Source organism: Tasmannia lanceolata, unplaced genomic scaffold (assembly GCF_043159265.1).
Source record: "Tasmannia lanceolata isolate RefF3 unplaced genomic scaffold, GAP_Taslan_0.1 ptg000011l, whole genome shotgun sequence".
Taxonomy (NCBI): domain Eukaryota; kingdom Viridiplantae; phylum Streptophyta; class Magnoliopsida; order Canellales; family Winteraceae; genus Tasmannia; species Tasmannia lanceolata.
Genome location: NW_027518688.1, coordinates 12,862,052 through 12,877,803, shown reverse-complemented (window position 1 = coordinate 12,877,803; position 15,752 = coordinate 12,862,052). Strand labels below are relative to the sequence as shown.

Sequence of the window (15,752 nt, the reverse complement as noted above, 5' to 3'; positions counted from 1 at the left end):
AACCTCTCGGATAGCAAAAATCAACACGCGATGGACGGCCCAAAGTGGGACCACATGTGCCACATGTTTACCAAGTGGGCCACTTGTGCGGGGGAGTGTTAAAGTATAAAAGATAAATAACACCTTTCTCCAACACCTTAAGCTTTTGGAGAAGTTGGTAAGTTAACACTGAGCATACATATGTTCCTTTTGTTTTTCTATATTTTAAAAGAAAAAAGTAGTACACTTGAATCTTCTTTTGCTTGTCCTTTCTATATAATTAGGTCATTTTTTGAGGAAAAGACACACAAAAGTGGGTGGAAATGATGGGTAAAAAGTGGAAATATCATTTCCCCTGAAAACAACCACAGAAACTAAATAATTTAAAACCTTAATAATAAAACAATGTAGAAAGAGAGAAGAGAAAACCCCATCATCTTTCCCTATTCATTCATTCATTCAGGAGGACTACTCTCTCTCTCTCTCTCTCTCTACATGTTCTGGCTTTTAATCATTTCTTCATGCCTTTTCATCCAAGCAATTCCCCTGCACCCCTTCCTTTCTATCCCCTCTTTTGTCCCCATCCATTTTTTAAGCCTCCCTCTGTCAACTTCAGTCCTTCTCTACCTGATATCCCTCTGATCTCCTCTTTTGCTCTTATAAACTCTTTCCATGTGACCAACTTATATCTTCAAATACCCCACCTCACACATTCTCCTCCATTTCCCCCCTCCGGCCTCCTTTTCCTAACCCATTTGTTTTCTTCCTTTTGTTTTTCTCAACCCTAATGGATTCTCAACCACAAAATCCGCAAAAGAATCAACAACCACTACATGAAGATAGCACTAGTAGTAGTAAGAGCAGCTTTCTCTGCAGGCAATCCAGCACAAGGTGGATTCCCACTTCTGACCAGATAAGAATATTGAAAGAACTTTACTATAACAATGGACTTAGGTCCCCAACTGCTGAGCAAATACAAAGGATTTCAGCTAGGTTGAGGCAATATGGGAAGATAGAAGGGAAAAATGTCTTCTATTGGTTTCAAAATCACAAGGCAAGGGAGAGGCAAAAGAAGAGATTTACTGTTGATATGGCCATGCAAAGAGGTGGTTGGAAGGCTGAGGATTCTATTCCCAACAACTACACTGGTGGAGTATCAAGAACCCATCTCTTTTTCATGAAAACTTTTACTTTTCTCATTTGGGTCTGATGAGATTTATAATGGGCTTTGGGTTTCGTGAAGGAAAGTTGGATTTTTGTCCAGTGTTTTACAAGTTCTAATTTCTTTCATTTTTATTCTTATTTTCCTTTTGGGTTCTTTTGCAGTGCTTTCTTCTCCTCCTCCATGTTCTTCTTCTGGTGTACTTTCTGTTGGGCAGATGGGGAGCATTGGTTGTGGGTCCGTACTCATGGAAAAGAGTTTCAGAGTAAGTGATTAAAGTAGTCTTGGCTCTGTTTTATTGATTTCATGTGAAGAACTGATTTAGAAGAATAGCCCAAGTGTAAAAGTCTAGTAGGGTGAGACAAATGACTGTCTTTACTAAGAATAGGATACTAAAAGATGAAAACAGTGCTTGCATTATGCAAATATTGTCTATAAAAATAAACTAACCCTTTTTCTCAATCTCTAGGAAAATAATTTGTTTCAACTACTTTAAAGAAACCCAACATGCTAATCTGTTAAAGGGAGAGTTTATAACAATTACCCATTTGTTTGTTTCAGAACAGAGTTGGAAACACCAATCTGTATGATTCTAAAAACGAAAGGAAAATACATTGAAGAAATCATCTTCCTTATTTTCCTATTATCAAATGCAAAAAATTACCCATTCTGTTAAAGGAAAAATCTCATTTTTTTTTCTTTTCTTATAGCTTGTTATTAAGCTGAAAGCCAGACTCTCTCTCTCTCTCTCTCTCTCTCTCTCTCTCTCTCTCTCTCTCTCTCTCTCTCTCTCTCTCTCTCTCTCTCTCTGTATTCTACCATCCACAAAAAGCATCTTCCTACCTAAATAAAGGAAAATAGATTAGACAGACAAAACCCCATTCTAAGAAAATGCTAAAAATCAACTTTTTTCCTTTACCCCAAGACTGTGGGCTGTTAGTAAAAGACCCCAAGATTTTGGGCTGTTAGTAAAAGCACCAACTCTCTCTCTCTCTCTCTCTCTCATGGGTTTCTTTTCTTTTCAATCAGGAGTGTTGTATATCAGGTGTTAGTGGATATGTTAACCATAATATTGGATGGATGGGCATAGAATCTTCTCCTTCATCTTCATGCCCTCCACGTTTCGACATAAGAAACCCCACAGAAACGTTTTCAAGATCAGCTTCTCCCGACGTAGAAACGCTCCAGCTTTTCCCAACACATGCAGGACAACAACACACCAACAATCCTAATCAAAACCCTTATTTCCCTACAGAAGGCTATTTTCACTATGATGAAGAAGAAACTCCAAGGACTTCTCTCGAGCTCAGCCTCAGCTCATTTGGGCCCTCGGATTCAACGTGACTTTTGATTGAGTATGATCTCTCTTATGATTTTCATTTTGGAATATCTTTTTAGTGGTCTGTGTAAGTCGTAAAGGTGGTCGTAGACCATTGTTTTTTTGTGCTTCTCTCCCTCTGCTCTCTCTGATTATTATTGTAATGGCCGAAATATTTGACTTTGTAAAACAGTTATATTATCTTCTTGTCTCTTGTGAACTTACTTGTGAACTTATCTAACTATACCTGCCCAGTTTCTGTAAGATATATTCTCTTCCTCTCTTGTTTTCTTCATTAGCTTCTACAATTTCAATGAGTTGTAGGTGTTAAAGTATTAAAGATTTAGTAACGCCTTCTCCAATAGCTTAAGCTTTTGGAGTAATTGGTAGTTTCACATGGTATCACAGCAAAAGTTTTGGGTTCAAAACTCCTTGATAATAAAAATTCACATCTAATGGCCAACCCCAAAGACGGGCCATTTGTGCCACGTGTAGGATGTTAAAGTATAAAAGATGGGTGCTGATATTCTTAGACCAACCCCCCCCCCCCCCCCCGTCCCCCCCCCCCCCCCCCCCCCCCGTGTAGGCTATTTTCCCCCTCCTTGATGGCCGCTACGCTAAACGTTAGGCTTTAATGGGTAACTTCGTCAAATTCTCCCCACCCCCCCCCTTGAATCATGTTAGTGCATGTTTCCCACCTTTAGACCTCTCTCTCTCTCTCTCTCTCTCTCTCCACGACAGGAACAGTTGATGGCCCCCCAAAATTCTCCTTGGTGCCCAAATCCAACCCACTATGACAGTGTACCGTCCAGACCATGAGATGATCCGAGCAGTCCATTTGATAGGCCACATCGTAAATAGGTTGTGTCCCAAAAAACCATTTCCATATGATGATCCTAGCCCTCAAATATAAAGAGAAATTGTTATTATGGAAACCTCTATAGATTGGAGGGTTGTGATCATCCTATGCAAATGGCTTTTGGGGCACAACCCATTTACGTTATGGCCCATCAAATGGACGGCTCAGATCATCATATGGTTTGCACGGTACACTTCATTTTCAAAAATATAGGTGGGGCCTAAATTGAGCCTTAATGTTACTGTACGAACCACATCATAGGATGATCCAAACCATGGACGGCTTGGATCATCCTATATTGTGGACAGTATGCTTCAATTTGAAAAATATTGATGGGGCCTACGATTGGGCCTTAATGTTATTGTGCGACCAACTCCATAGGATTATCCAAACCATGGACGGCTTGGATCATCCTATGTTGTGGACGGGCCTTAATGTTACTGTACGACCAACTCCATATGAAGATCCAAACCATTCATTTGATGGGCCATAATGTAAATAGGTTGTGCCCCAAAAATCATTTCCATAGGATGATCACAACCCTACAATCTATAGAGGTTGCATAAGATGTAGTTTCTATTTAGATCGGAGGGCTAGGACCAGCCTATGGAAAATGATATTTTGGGATGCAACCTATTTACATTTATGGCCGATCAAATGGATGGTTAGGATTATCCTATGGTGTGGTATGCGAGGGGCCCTACGTTAATTGGGGGGGGGGGGGGGGGGGGGGGGGGCGGGCGGGGGAATAGCCTACCAAGGGGGGGGACCTTCTCCACCAGCTTAAGCTTTCGGAGTACTTGTCATTTCGTTTCACAGCAGGACCTTATGGGGGAATTTAAATTTCAAAATACAGAGATGGGTGTATGTTACGGTCCTGAGTGGGGGCCCCACCTAGGTATGGGACCGGGTGGGACCCAGGTGTGGGACAGGTTTAAAGGGCCTTGCCTAACGCTTTCCATCAGCTCTGGAGCTTTGGAGTATTGGTAAGGTACCTAACAGCGTATGAAATGGAGGGGGTGTATATCCCTTATTTTTGGTAAAATATAGTCTGTGTGTGTAATTTCTCATTAGTTGTCAGTTTGTTACAATTCGAATGAGTTTTAAGGCTTATGGAGTTTGAAATTCCAAACTATGACTTGTAGGGGGCTTAGAGTTTAGGACCACGTTTGGATACATGGATTTTTTAATCCTGGATTTTACAATGTAGAAACTGGATTTTACAATCCTGAAAATGTACAATTCAGATTTTAGGTTATAAAATTCAGGTCATAGATTTACTGGATTAAAAAATCTATCCTTCCAAACGGCCCGTGGATTATATCTGTCTCTCCAAACGGCTTTAAGATTTTAGTGGGTGTCTTTAACAAAAAGAGAGGTCTCAGTATGTAGGTGTGCGGGAATGCGCATGCGTTTTGCTTATGTAGGACTCGCTTAAGCATAAGATCAAGGTGGGACCCACAGAATATCGAGTGGCACAAAACAGCTGCGACATAAAGGAGGCGTGCTAGGCTCTAGTACTTCGGTTTAGGATATGAGAGAGAGAGAGAGAGAGAGAGAGAATATGCTGCCGTTAAGAGTATATATTTTGGAATTTGAACCGCAAAGTACCCGGAAAATGTCCTGGAAAACAGAAGGCAATGATATTCTGAGGAAAAAGGAGTGGTTCTCTCACTTCAATGCTTTGATAATTGTAGCTCTCCCTTTGTTAAAGTGTAAAAATAGAAAAGGAGCGGTAAATGGGAAAAGTACGGAATATGGCTCATGTTCGAGGAATTACGGATTTCGGGCACCTTTTAAAACACGGGCGGTTCTTCAAAATCGTGTGGGAAAAAGACCCCAATACCCATCTGACATAATCAAGACCAAAATGGAGTCCTCGCATGTTTGTCAATCAGCCTCGTATGTTGGTCCATTGTACTTGCACCATTCTCTTTACAGGTTCGTTCTGTACCGGTGGCATATCTCTATTTTACTGGTGGCGTATGTTGTTTGTATCGGTGGCATACAGTTGTTGTATCGTTGGCGTACCTATATTGTAACGGTGGCGTATGTTATTTGTATCGGTGGCATACAGTTGTTGTACTATTGGCGTACCTATATTGTAACGGTGGCGTATCTGTATTGTACCGATTGCACCCAAGTAGCGTACCAGTGGCGTATATTTACCGTTGGCGTATATCTATTGTACCGGTGGCGTACCTATCGAGAAATAATGACCTGATTGGAAAGGGCACCATCATTATGAGGCGTCGTTCCAGGAGGCGGTAAGTCCGAACCGTCGCCAACTTCTGTGTATTTAGTGTAAGTTGGGTTCTTATTTCCCATCCCATTCGAACCGTCCCTAACTACTGCAAGTCTGCAACTCTCTTCTCTCAACAATGGTTGAAGAACCATTCGAAAGTAAATACGACCTATCCTTCCCGTCAGAATTCGCTTTTGTTGATGTGGAATCTTTATCAGAAAGTAATTACCTCCGGGAGTTCTTTGGAGAGCCGGTGGAGAAGAGGACACGCCGGACGTCTCTCCTGAAGGCCTCAAGTTCCAATCCCTCTCCCCTCCTCCCGCTCCTCCGATGACCAGGGTCGCCGCCCTCAAGGATGGCTCCGAGGCTTGTCCCAAGGCGGAGGAACTTTAGATTGTATATATAACTTTTTTGTTTGTTTTAACTTTTATTATAATATATGAACTTTTTAATACATGAGTGTTATTCCATGTGTGTTGGTATGACGATAGAAATGTCTGTTTGGGTAAATTATTCCATAAGTGTTAGTACTATAGAAAATGTCTAGGTAAATTCTATGAGTGTTAGTATTATAGAGAATGTGTGGGTGAATTACATCAGACATGATTGTTTACAGTATTTTTAAAAAATTATCGGTTGGAAAACGTAGGCGTTTTTAAATTACGCCGCCATTTCTCTTGGGGTGCCAATGTTACAAATTAAAAACGCCGGCGTATTGGTTGATAAAGTTAAAATAATATTTGAATTAATTACGCTGGCGTTAAAATAGGGATTCAACTCTCACAGGTCTGTACACATCAGTGGCATATTTGTTGTTGTCTAATACGGATCAAATATTGTTTTGTTTTTTCTTGTTTTCATTATATTAGCTCTTCACTTGCTGGGTTAAGAAGATGTGATAGAGTTACTTTTATGGTATACATGAGTGTTCGCTAGTGATTTGTTGTCGGTTATTGAACTCCTTTCATGTAATTGCAAAATATTGACTAGGAATGACAATGTACGGTGAATGAAGAAATAGGCATACACATTAACAATGTTTGATGATTGGTTTCTCTTAGTTACAATAGGGGGCAGGAAAATCGCTGCCCTAACAAATCATCCTTGATTCATCATCCTATACCCTACTGAAATACAGGTGTGACAACCCCAGAGGGAGGGTGAACTGGTCAATTAAAAATTTTGGGCTTAATTAGGTGAGTAATTAAAAATTAATTTACTAATTAAGCACTTATTAATCTAATCCTTGTTCAAATATTCAAGATAATAAAATTTAGGGTTTAGATGTTATTTTAAGCCTATTTGTCCTAACCTTTGTTTTAATAAAACATAAATACAAGAAAGGGTAGAGTTTACCAATCACCCCAAAGTGCAATGAGAAGGAGGAGAGAAAGCATCCACAAGGCACAAGATTTATAGTGGTTCGGTCTATAACAAGACCTACTTTACTTTTCCAAGTTTACCTCATAGGAATCTCTACTAAAACAATGAGATTCTTCAAAGGGGGAATCTCGAAGCCGTACACCCAACTCCTCCGATCTTCAAAGAGAACAAACTCTTTCTGCACGAAGCCTTGACAAGAGGACAAACCCTCTTACAACGTCTTCACCTTTCATAACGGGCTGAAGAGTAGATCCTCACAATGTCTTCACATTTGTTACCGGGCCGAAGAGGAGACTGTAGACACCCCCATGTTGCTTCGCTTTATCCAACAAAGGATTTCTTTAGTTTTCATCATGTTGGGTCGGTTGTGTGAGTACTGTCATTTTCTGAGTAGATCCTTAGCATTTTCCCTCGCTTTCCCTAGCTCTCCTGCTATTGCCATACGATTTATATCATTTTCCTAGGAGTTCGATTTTCCATGGAAAATTAAGATGAGGTAACTTTCGGCCAATTTTGGGAGAGATTCATCATTTTTCAAAGATATTCAATTTCAGCCATATAAGTGATGGCCCATTAAATGGACAGTTTTGGATCATTCTCTGGCAACAAGTTGCGGGGTACGACCGATTTACGTTGTGACCTGACAATTGGGCGGTCTAAATTATCCAATGGAAAAGATCTAGGGGGCGTGGCTATTCACATTGTAGCCTATCAAATGAATGGATCGGATCACCCAATGGAGTGGATTTATGGGGATTAGAGTTTCGGTCAAAATATAGGTGGGCCCCAATAAAGGTTGTGATTCATGAAGAGTGGTTTCGGTCAACGGGGGGATAGGGTTTGTCCTAATTATTTTTAGAAGCAAAGGGTCTTGAATTGGTATTGGAGAGGAAGGTTTGAGTAGTTCTACTCGTGTGAAACTTGGTCATCATTTGGTGGGGACTATTTTCAAATTAATTAATTTCAACAAAGAACTCGTTTCTTTAACCATGAGATTAGAAATCAAGGGCTGTTGGAGCATCTTATTCAACTGTTGGTGTTTTGATTGAATTCTTCATTTCAAGATTATAACAAGTAACCTAATCATGCTACGGCCCACCAAACGAACAGTTTGGGTCATTCAATGGAAATGATTAGGGGAACATTTCATTTGCGCCATGGCCCATCCAATGTACTGTTCGGATCATTGTATGAAAATGGTTTTGTGGCGCCACTTAATTACATCGTGACCCAACAATTGAACGGTCGGGATCACCCATGCAAGCGATTTGCGGAGTGCTACCAAGTCATGTTGAGGCCTATTGATCGCACAGTCTAGATCATATTACGGAAATGATTTGGAGGGCGCAACCATTTATGTTACTGCCCAATCAAGTGGATGGTTTGGATCATCCTATGGAAATCCATCGCGGGGCACAAGCAATTTGCGTTGTGGCCTATCAATCGAACAGCTTGGATTACCCCAGGTAGCAAGTTGCCTGGGAATAGCGGGGGCCACTATTTGCACTAGGGCCCACTATCTCCACTCGAGCCCATGCGTGTGGTGGGGCAAACAATTCTGGAGTCGAATTGTGATGGGAATGCCCATTTGTTTACATGCCCAAATAGCTTACGTACATAGAAATGATATTCCCACCCCTCTTGAAAAAAAAAAAAACAAAACGGAAATTCAAACTCATCAATTTTGCTAACTACAAGGGCATTTCGGTCTTGTGGTAACAACCCAAAAAAAAAAAAAAAAAAAAAAACCACCGTGGGGTACCTTGATTAAAACCTGGATTCCAAGGTTTACTCAAATGTTGGGTCTCTTTCTCTCACATCCCCATATGACCTACTCACTTCTTCTTTATCCAAAACATCCAACCACCGCTGGATGATCTCCTTTGGATATGAGCATAACCACCTACAAATCTCCTCCTTCTAATCTCAACAAATTGATACACCCAATCACTCCTTTGTTCTAATCTCCAAGAGAATACTTCTTCCTTATAAATATGTTCAAGAGCTTGGAAGAGAGGGGGGTTGATGTTTGGACCAGAGAGCTCTCTTGCTCGGTCAAACATCTCCATCTCCTCCATAGCAGCTTCATCATCCCATCTCTCATCAGCCATCTCTCTCTCATCTCACCCCATCTATCATCAGCCATCTCTCACTCTCATCTCTCCATCCTCTATTTCATATAGCAACCCTCTCTCTCTATCTCAACTGATAAAACCGAGACCCACTTTCTATTATTCCAAAAGATATCTTCCATCCATATTTACACTTCGGATCGTTTAAAAATTCTCACGGTCTCAAGATTTGTCTCATTCAGTTCTCTTCGGAGCATCTTCTATTGGCGGAATTCAGCGGAGTATTTTTTTTTCTCGTGGGTTGGATTTCTTTTCATCAAAGGATCGAGCTCAATAATCAGGTAGGTATTTTGGTCCATTTTTTATTTCATGTTCTTGTTTGAATACATGTTCAATTTCTAGAAAAATTGCATGCTTTAGTTCTAGCGATTTCCATGTTCTTGCTCAAATTCCAGTTGAACTAAGATAATTTTTTTGTAGGAAAATAAGAACGTAATTAGGATTATCTATCTAGGATGTAGTTTATGGGACATCTAATTCATGGCTCTAAGATCTTTGAATTCTCTGTCATGCCCCAAACCCCACCTTGGGCGTAGGACGTGACAGCGCCGTACACCTGCAAGACGAATCTCACAAATGTACAAGGCTACAAAGCAGATAACAAAATAAACCTGGCATTCATAATTAAATGTATATCAAATTCCATCTAAGCGGACCCATTAGGGTCAAGTCAAATCTCATCTCTCCCCAAAAGAGTCAAAGCGGAAATAAATTAATAAAGTCTTTACATATTATTCAAGTACTCACTTCCTAATAACTGAAATAACTAAACTAGTCTCTGAGCCAAAAATCATATTCCAGAACTAAGCGTCCTGCTCCCCGTTAACCTCACGAGAATCAAAACCTGAAAATAATATATAACCACAGTTAGCTGAAAAGCTCAGTACATAATAAAGCACTACTCTAAGCACAGTCTGATTATGACAGGATTCAATAGGGTCAGATAGTCAAAGTCAAAATGGAGTTCAAAGGTCTTAGCTGATTCACAGGCACAAACAGTTATAAGTGCATGTCAAATATGGTTCCGAATTAAAGGTGCATGAAGCAAATCAAAGTCTAAGTTTGAATCAAAGACATATATTTCAGAGTTCACATACAGAAGGTCAGAGTTAAAATACACTTCGGAGTCACCGGCATAGTTCAGAAGACTCCACAGAAGTGTTCAAAAATGTTCAAAGTTCATATTCAAATGATTCAAAGTATTCAGAATTCAAACTAATAGGTTCAATGGATCAGAGTTCAGAACAGATATTCATAACAGTTAATTCTAAGGTTCAGAATAATAGTGATAAAACACTAAGTAGGCCAAACAGAAACAGACATAACAGATCATGGCTAATTCAGAAGTTCAAAGGGTATCAATACAGATTTCTAAAGTCAATACTGATTCAAAAGGGATACAGGGTTCATAATACCCAAAGTAGTACGTTGTTACGTACCTCAAAGATGCTTGATTTCTTAATTCAGATTACGATTCAATGTCCTGATCTGAACAGAACATAACAACAAATAAGGGCTCATAAAGGTAACCCATTCTATGGTTATTTTTAGTATTTTGGTGATATCATCATTGTAAAGTTTTTAAAATTTATTGAAACTATTTTTAACAGAAAGATGACGTTTTCGGCGTACCTGTAGAGTACAAGAACGGACAAGAAACAAATAAGTTATGAATTTTTGAACTTTTGGAAAAATTGTCGCACCGACCGTCCGAAAATGACGGACGTCCGGGATTGCGGACGTCCGAGGAGCTACTATCGCCAAAAGTGGTAATCACGGATGTCCGCCATATTCCAGACGTCCGGCTCACGCGCGAATCCAGATTTCTCCAAAACACATTTTTTCACCGTTTTTGCACTAAAACGGTCATAACTCCTTCGTTTGACATCCGATTCGCGCGTGGTTGGATCCGTTGGACTCGTATCGACAAGAGAAATCCATCTAATCCAATTCCATGCTAAAAAATTCTCAAATACTAAAGTTTCTATCGATACAAACAAATTGATCTTGAGTTCTTTGGGGGGTTCAACACGAAACGAATCCCAAGGAATCCAAGATCTACCATGGAGTTTACCATAGACTAAAACCAAGGCTCTAATCACACATCTTTTCACATCAAACCTCAGTTTAGGGTTCTTTTCATTCGTTCAACCATTAAAGATTAATAATCTTACCTTGGTTTGCGATCTCTTTTCTTGAATCGCGCTCTTTCTCTTTTTCTCCACGAAGATCTCTTCTTAGGGCTGCAAAGATGGTTTAGGGTTTCTTAATTTATCATAAGATGTATTTATAGGCTTTATTAGGAAGTCCTAATCTGAGTTAACATGAATAGACAAAAAAGCCCCTCTTTTAAAGAGGAGGACAAAAATTTAAGTGGGGGGTATTTTTGGGTATTTACATTCTCGCATAACTAATTTGCTAATACTAAAATCCGATTAAACATAGAGACTCAATTACATAAAGTAATTTAATCATAGCCCACTCCCCAATTGATAATCACAACCCATCTTCCCATAACTTGTAACCCAAAAATCCACTTCGTTTGGGTTTTGAAGCTAAAAGTAAATAATATTTGCTCACTCATGCTTTGCTATTTACACCCTTTCTTGAGTTATAATTTATGAGGAGCTTCAAAAGGTCATTACAGTTCCTAAAAAGCTCTCACATATCAATTATTAAAGAAGGGACAAGCTTGGTTCAAGCAATTATTAGAACATCGAAGTTTCAACATCTGTAGTTTGCCCATCTTGTAGGATGATCCACACTGTTCATTAGTTGCAACTCACCAATTTTGACATGGACTGATGTCTCAATACCATATTTTGATAACCGCACTACCCAATTAGTGGAGGTGTAAGCCCAAGGGTCTACTCTCCTATCTTGTTTTGATGATTCTAAACATAATTGATTGTGTTATTGAATACTAATCAATTTGCCTTGAAGTGTTGTGTTTAAGATAGGATTGATCAATTGAAGAAACCAACACACTACATGGTCATGCTTAAAAACGTACCAACACAAGAGTCAAAGGAGCTAAGTGGAGCTCACATCATCTCTCAAGCAAGCATACAAAAGATGGAAGATCAATTGAAGACCAAGACTAAAGAGAAGTTGAAGGTTACATAGGTATCATTGTACATCCTTTCTCTTTAGATTTTCAAGATAAGACAAAGTGTTTTTAAAAGAGTTTTTCAAACACACTTAAGAACTTAAAATGGATTAGTGAATGGTTCTGTGGTGGACCAACATGTTGGGACCCTCATAAACATTCCAAAATTATCATAGGAGTTGAGTTCGAAAAGCCAAAAATCAAACAAGCAATAAAAACACAAAATCTGCTGCTTTTTAGGCTTCTGAAAACTCCGAGATTTTTCTCGGAGCTCCGAGCTCGGAACTCCGAGAAATGGTCCAGTAGCATCTGGACATTTTCTTGGAACTCCGAGACATTTTCTCGGAATTCCGAGAAATGGTCCAGTAGAATTTTTTCATCTTCTGGCCGTTCTCTCGGAACTCCGAGAACCTCGCGACAGACCAAAATATAGCCATTGGGATTTGAATTAATTTGTGATTTTTGATATTACCACCCCCAAAACGGTCATATTTTGATGAGAGGTTATATATACAACATCAAGAGGATTATTTCCTCTCTCTTGAACATTTTGAAAAATCCTCTTAAGCATTCAAGCAAACTTGCAACCCTTTCAAGCTTAAGATTTTGTTTTTCCCAAACTTGCCTTGCACTTGCAAATCTATTGAGTTTGGATTTAGAGCTTTCACTTGCAATCACTATTGAAGAGCAATCAAGGGACTTCAAAGAGCATCAAGCTTTCAAGAAGAAGCCAAGCTATTTATCTTCAATTTCTTGTAAAGGTGGCTAGGGCATCCTACCTTAATACCCTAGGGAGCATCGCTTAGAACTCGGCGAAAAAGGAGAGTCGGTGTAAAGGTGTAAGGGCATCCTTATTTAATATCCCTTGGAAGTGTAATCGCCTAGGAGCCGGGCATCGTGGAGGTCTCCAATAGTGGAAATCCTTAAGGACGATCTTAAGAAGAGTGGAGTAGGGCTTTGCCCGAACCACTATATATCGGTGTGTTCTTTCTTATTCTTGCACTTTCATTCTTATTTTTGGTTTGGTATTTCTATTTGTGTTGATCTCATTTGAACTAACCAAAATCCAATTAAGAGAAAAAAATTCAAATTATGGTTCACTAATTAATTTTCAAAAGGGCTAATTTAGTGTTAAAATCAATTCACCCCCCCTCTTGCATATTTCAATTGGTATCAAAGCCTCGTCTCTAATTTATTTTAAAACCCTAACCAGTCTAGAGTAAAGATTCTAAAAATGGCAAACTACCTTCAACACCATGAAGGTTACTCAAACACTAGGCCACCCTACTTTGATGGAACAAACTATGGATTTTGGAAAACCAAAATGAAAATCTTTTTAACCCAAGATTACCAAATGTGGAGAGCAATTATTAATGAATATATATTACCCACTAGAAATCTAAATTATTGGACCGAAGCCGAACAACAAGCCTCAAACTACAACGCCAAAGCCATGAATTTCCTAATTTGTGCTTTGTCTCACGGAGAATTCAATAGAGTGTCAAATTTGAATTCGGCTAAGGAAATTTGGGACACCTTAGAAGTCACCCATGAGGGAACCAACCAAGTCAAAGAATCTAAAATGAATCACTTATTTAGGCAATATGAACTCTTTCAAATGACACCCGATGAAACTAGTGCCCACATGTACACTAGATTCACGAACCTTGTAAATGGATTAAGGGGACTTGGAAAGCAATTTTCAAATAGAGATTTAGTGACCAAAATCCTTAGATCCCTACCTTTGTCATGGGAATCCAAAACCTCCGCAATCACTGAAGCCAAGGACATGAATACATTAAACCTAGATGAACTAATAGGATCCTGGATAACCCATGAGATGATTTTCAAAACAAAAGCACCCGAAATTGAAACTAAAATTGAAAAACGAAAAGGAGTTGCTTTTGCTTGTAATGTAGGTGACAATGAAGATGCAAAGGAAGACATGGAAGATGAAGTTGCCCTCCTAACAAGAATGATAAAATTCTTGCAAAGGAACATGGGAGGCATGAAAAATAGAAAGACCAATCCTCCATTCAAGAAGAAAGAAGAGCTCGGTGATGGATCGTCTCAACCCCGATGCTATGGATGCAAGAAGCTTGGACTCATTCGTCCGGATTGTCCACTCAACAATGAGCCTTCTTCAAACAACCGTTTCAAGAGAAGAGAAGGCAAGAAAGGAATGACCGCCACATGGGATGAGGAAATTGAAAGTGAAGGCGAACAAAATGATGAAAAAGATTGCTTGATTGCAAGAAACGTTTGCTTCATGGCCTCAACAAACGACAATCAAGAGGTAAATACTTTAAATAATGTCATTGTTTTAAAAGAAGTTCTAGATTCCTTACAAAATGCACATGATGAACTTGAGATTGAATTTGATAAAAATGCATCACTTGAAAATTCTCTCTGTAACATGACAAAAGAATTTGGTTGGTTAAAGAAAGACCATGAATTTTTAGATGATGAAAATGAAAAATACAAAGTTAAAATTCATGATTTAATTGCTTCTATCAAAATCTTAAATGAAAATCGTCAAGAATTTTCTATTGAAAACAACAAGCTAAAGTATGAAAATAGTAAACTATCTTTTGAATATGATAAACTAAAGAAACTATTTGAAAATTTTGAACAAAGTTCATTGAAATTGGATAGGCTTGTTAACATTCAAAGAATGCTACATGATCAAAGTGGACTTGGACACAAATGGAATACTACAATATCCAACTATAAAAACAAACTTGTAAATGCTTCTTCCAGTGGTACTAAAACTTGTCATTATTGTGGTCTAGAAGGTCATTATAAAATTGCTTGCATGCATGCTAAAAAAGATAAAATCAAATTGAACTCTAAAGTGAAAATAAATGAACATAGCAAGATTAGGAAGATTTAGGTACCTAAGGGATCTCATTTGCCTATTCATATGTAGGTATGCCTTAAAAGCCATAATAAGAAGAACACATGGTACCTTGATAGTGGATGCTCTAGACATATGATCGGAGACCTCACTCAATTTGCATCCCTATCACTCAAGGATGGTGGAGATGTTACCTTTGGAGATGACAATAAAGGAAAAGTCAAAGGAGAAGGCACCATAGGTAACTCTACCTCTCTCATACATGATGTGCTTTATGTTGATGGCTTATCCCATAATCTTATTAGCATTAGTCAATTATGTGATAATAGTTTTGAAGTAGTCTTCAACCCCGACAAATGTATTGTTAAAAATAAGATAGATGGAAAAGTGAAATTCATAGGTTCTAGAGACAATAACATTTACACCATTGGACTAGATGATCTTAGACTCCAAATGTGACTTGTCTTAATGCCATTAGTGAAGATTCTTGGTTGTGGCATAGGAGGTTGGGTTATCCCGGAATGGATCTCATTTCGACCCTCTCCTCAAAAGAAATTGTTAGAGGATTGTCTAAGTTCAAATACACCAAAGATCACATTTGTAGAACTTGTCAATTAGGAAAACAATTAAAAAGCTCATTTGCCCATAAAAATATGATTTCAACTACCTACCCCTTGCAACTACTTCATATGGACCTTTTTGGACCAA

The 15,752-nt window shown here is 38.9% G+C and overlaps 1 protein-coding gene across 2 annotated transcripts; it reads left to right on the top strand.

The window, feature by feature from the left end:
* The first annotated feature begins 635 nt into the window (after nt 1-635).
* Nucleotides 636-2,670, top strand: LOC143886154 (protein WUSCHEL-like). Of its 2 annotated transcripts, none has more exons than XM_077390108.1 (3): nt 636-1,085; nt 1,306-1,406; nt 2,171-2,670. In XM_077390108.1, the coding sequence occupies exons 1-3, from the start codon at nt 767-769 to the stop codon at nt 2,483-2,485; spliced, it is 735 nt and encodes a 244-aa protein (XP_077246223.1). In that variant the 5' UTR covers nt 636-766; the 3' UTR covers nt 2,486-2,670. The 2 variants fall into 2 exon arrangements, with proteins under 2 accessions (XP_077246223.1, XP_077246224.1); XM_077390109.1 differs by having other exon boundaries at nt 661-1,127.
* The last annotated feature ends 13,082 nt before the right edge of the window (nt 2,671-15,752 follow it).

Coding starts and splice junctions, on each gene's coding strand:
- LOC143886154 (XM_077390109.1), top strand. CDS start 767: ATGGATTCTCAACCACAAAATCCGCAAAAGAATCAACAACCACTACAT. Junction 1,128..1,305: donor TATTCCCAACAACTACACTG/GTGGAGTATCAA, acceptor GTTCTTTTGCAG/TGCTTTCTTCTCCTCCTCCA. Junction 1,407..2,170: donor TCATGGAAAAGAGTTTCAGA/GTAAGTGATTAA, acceptor CTTTTCAATCAG/GAGTGTTGTATATCAGGTGT.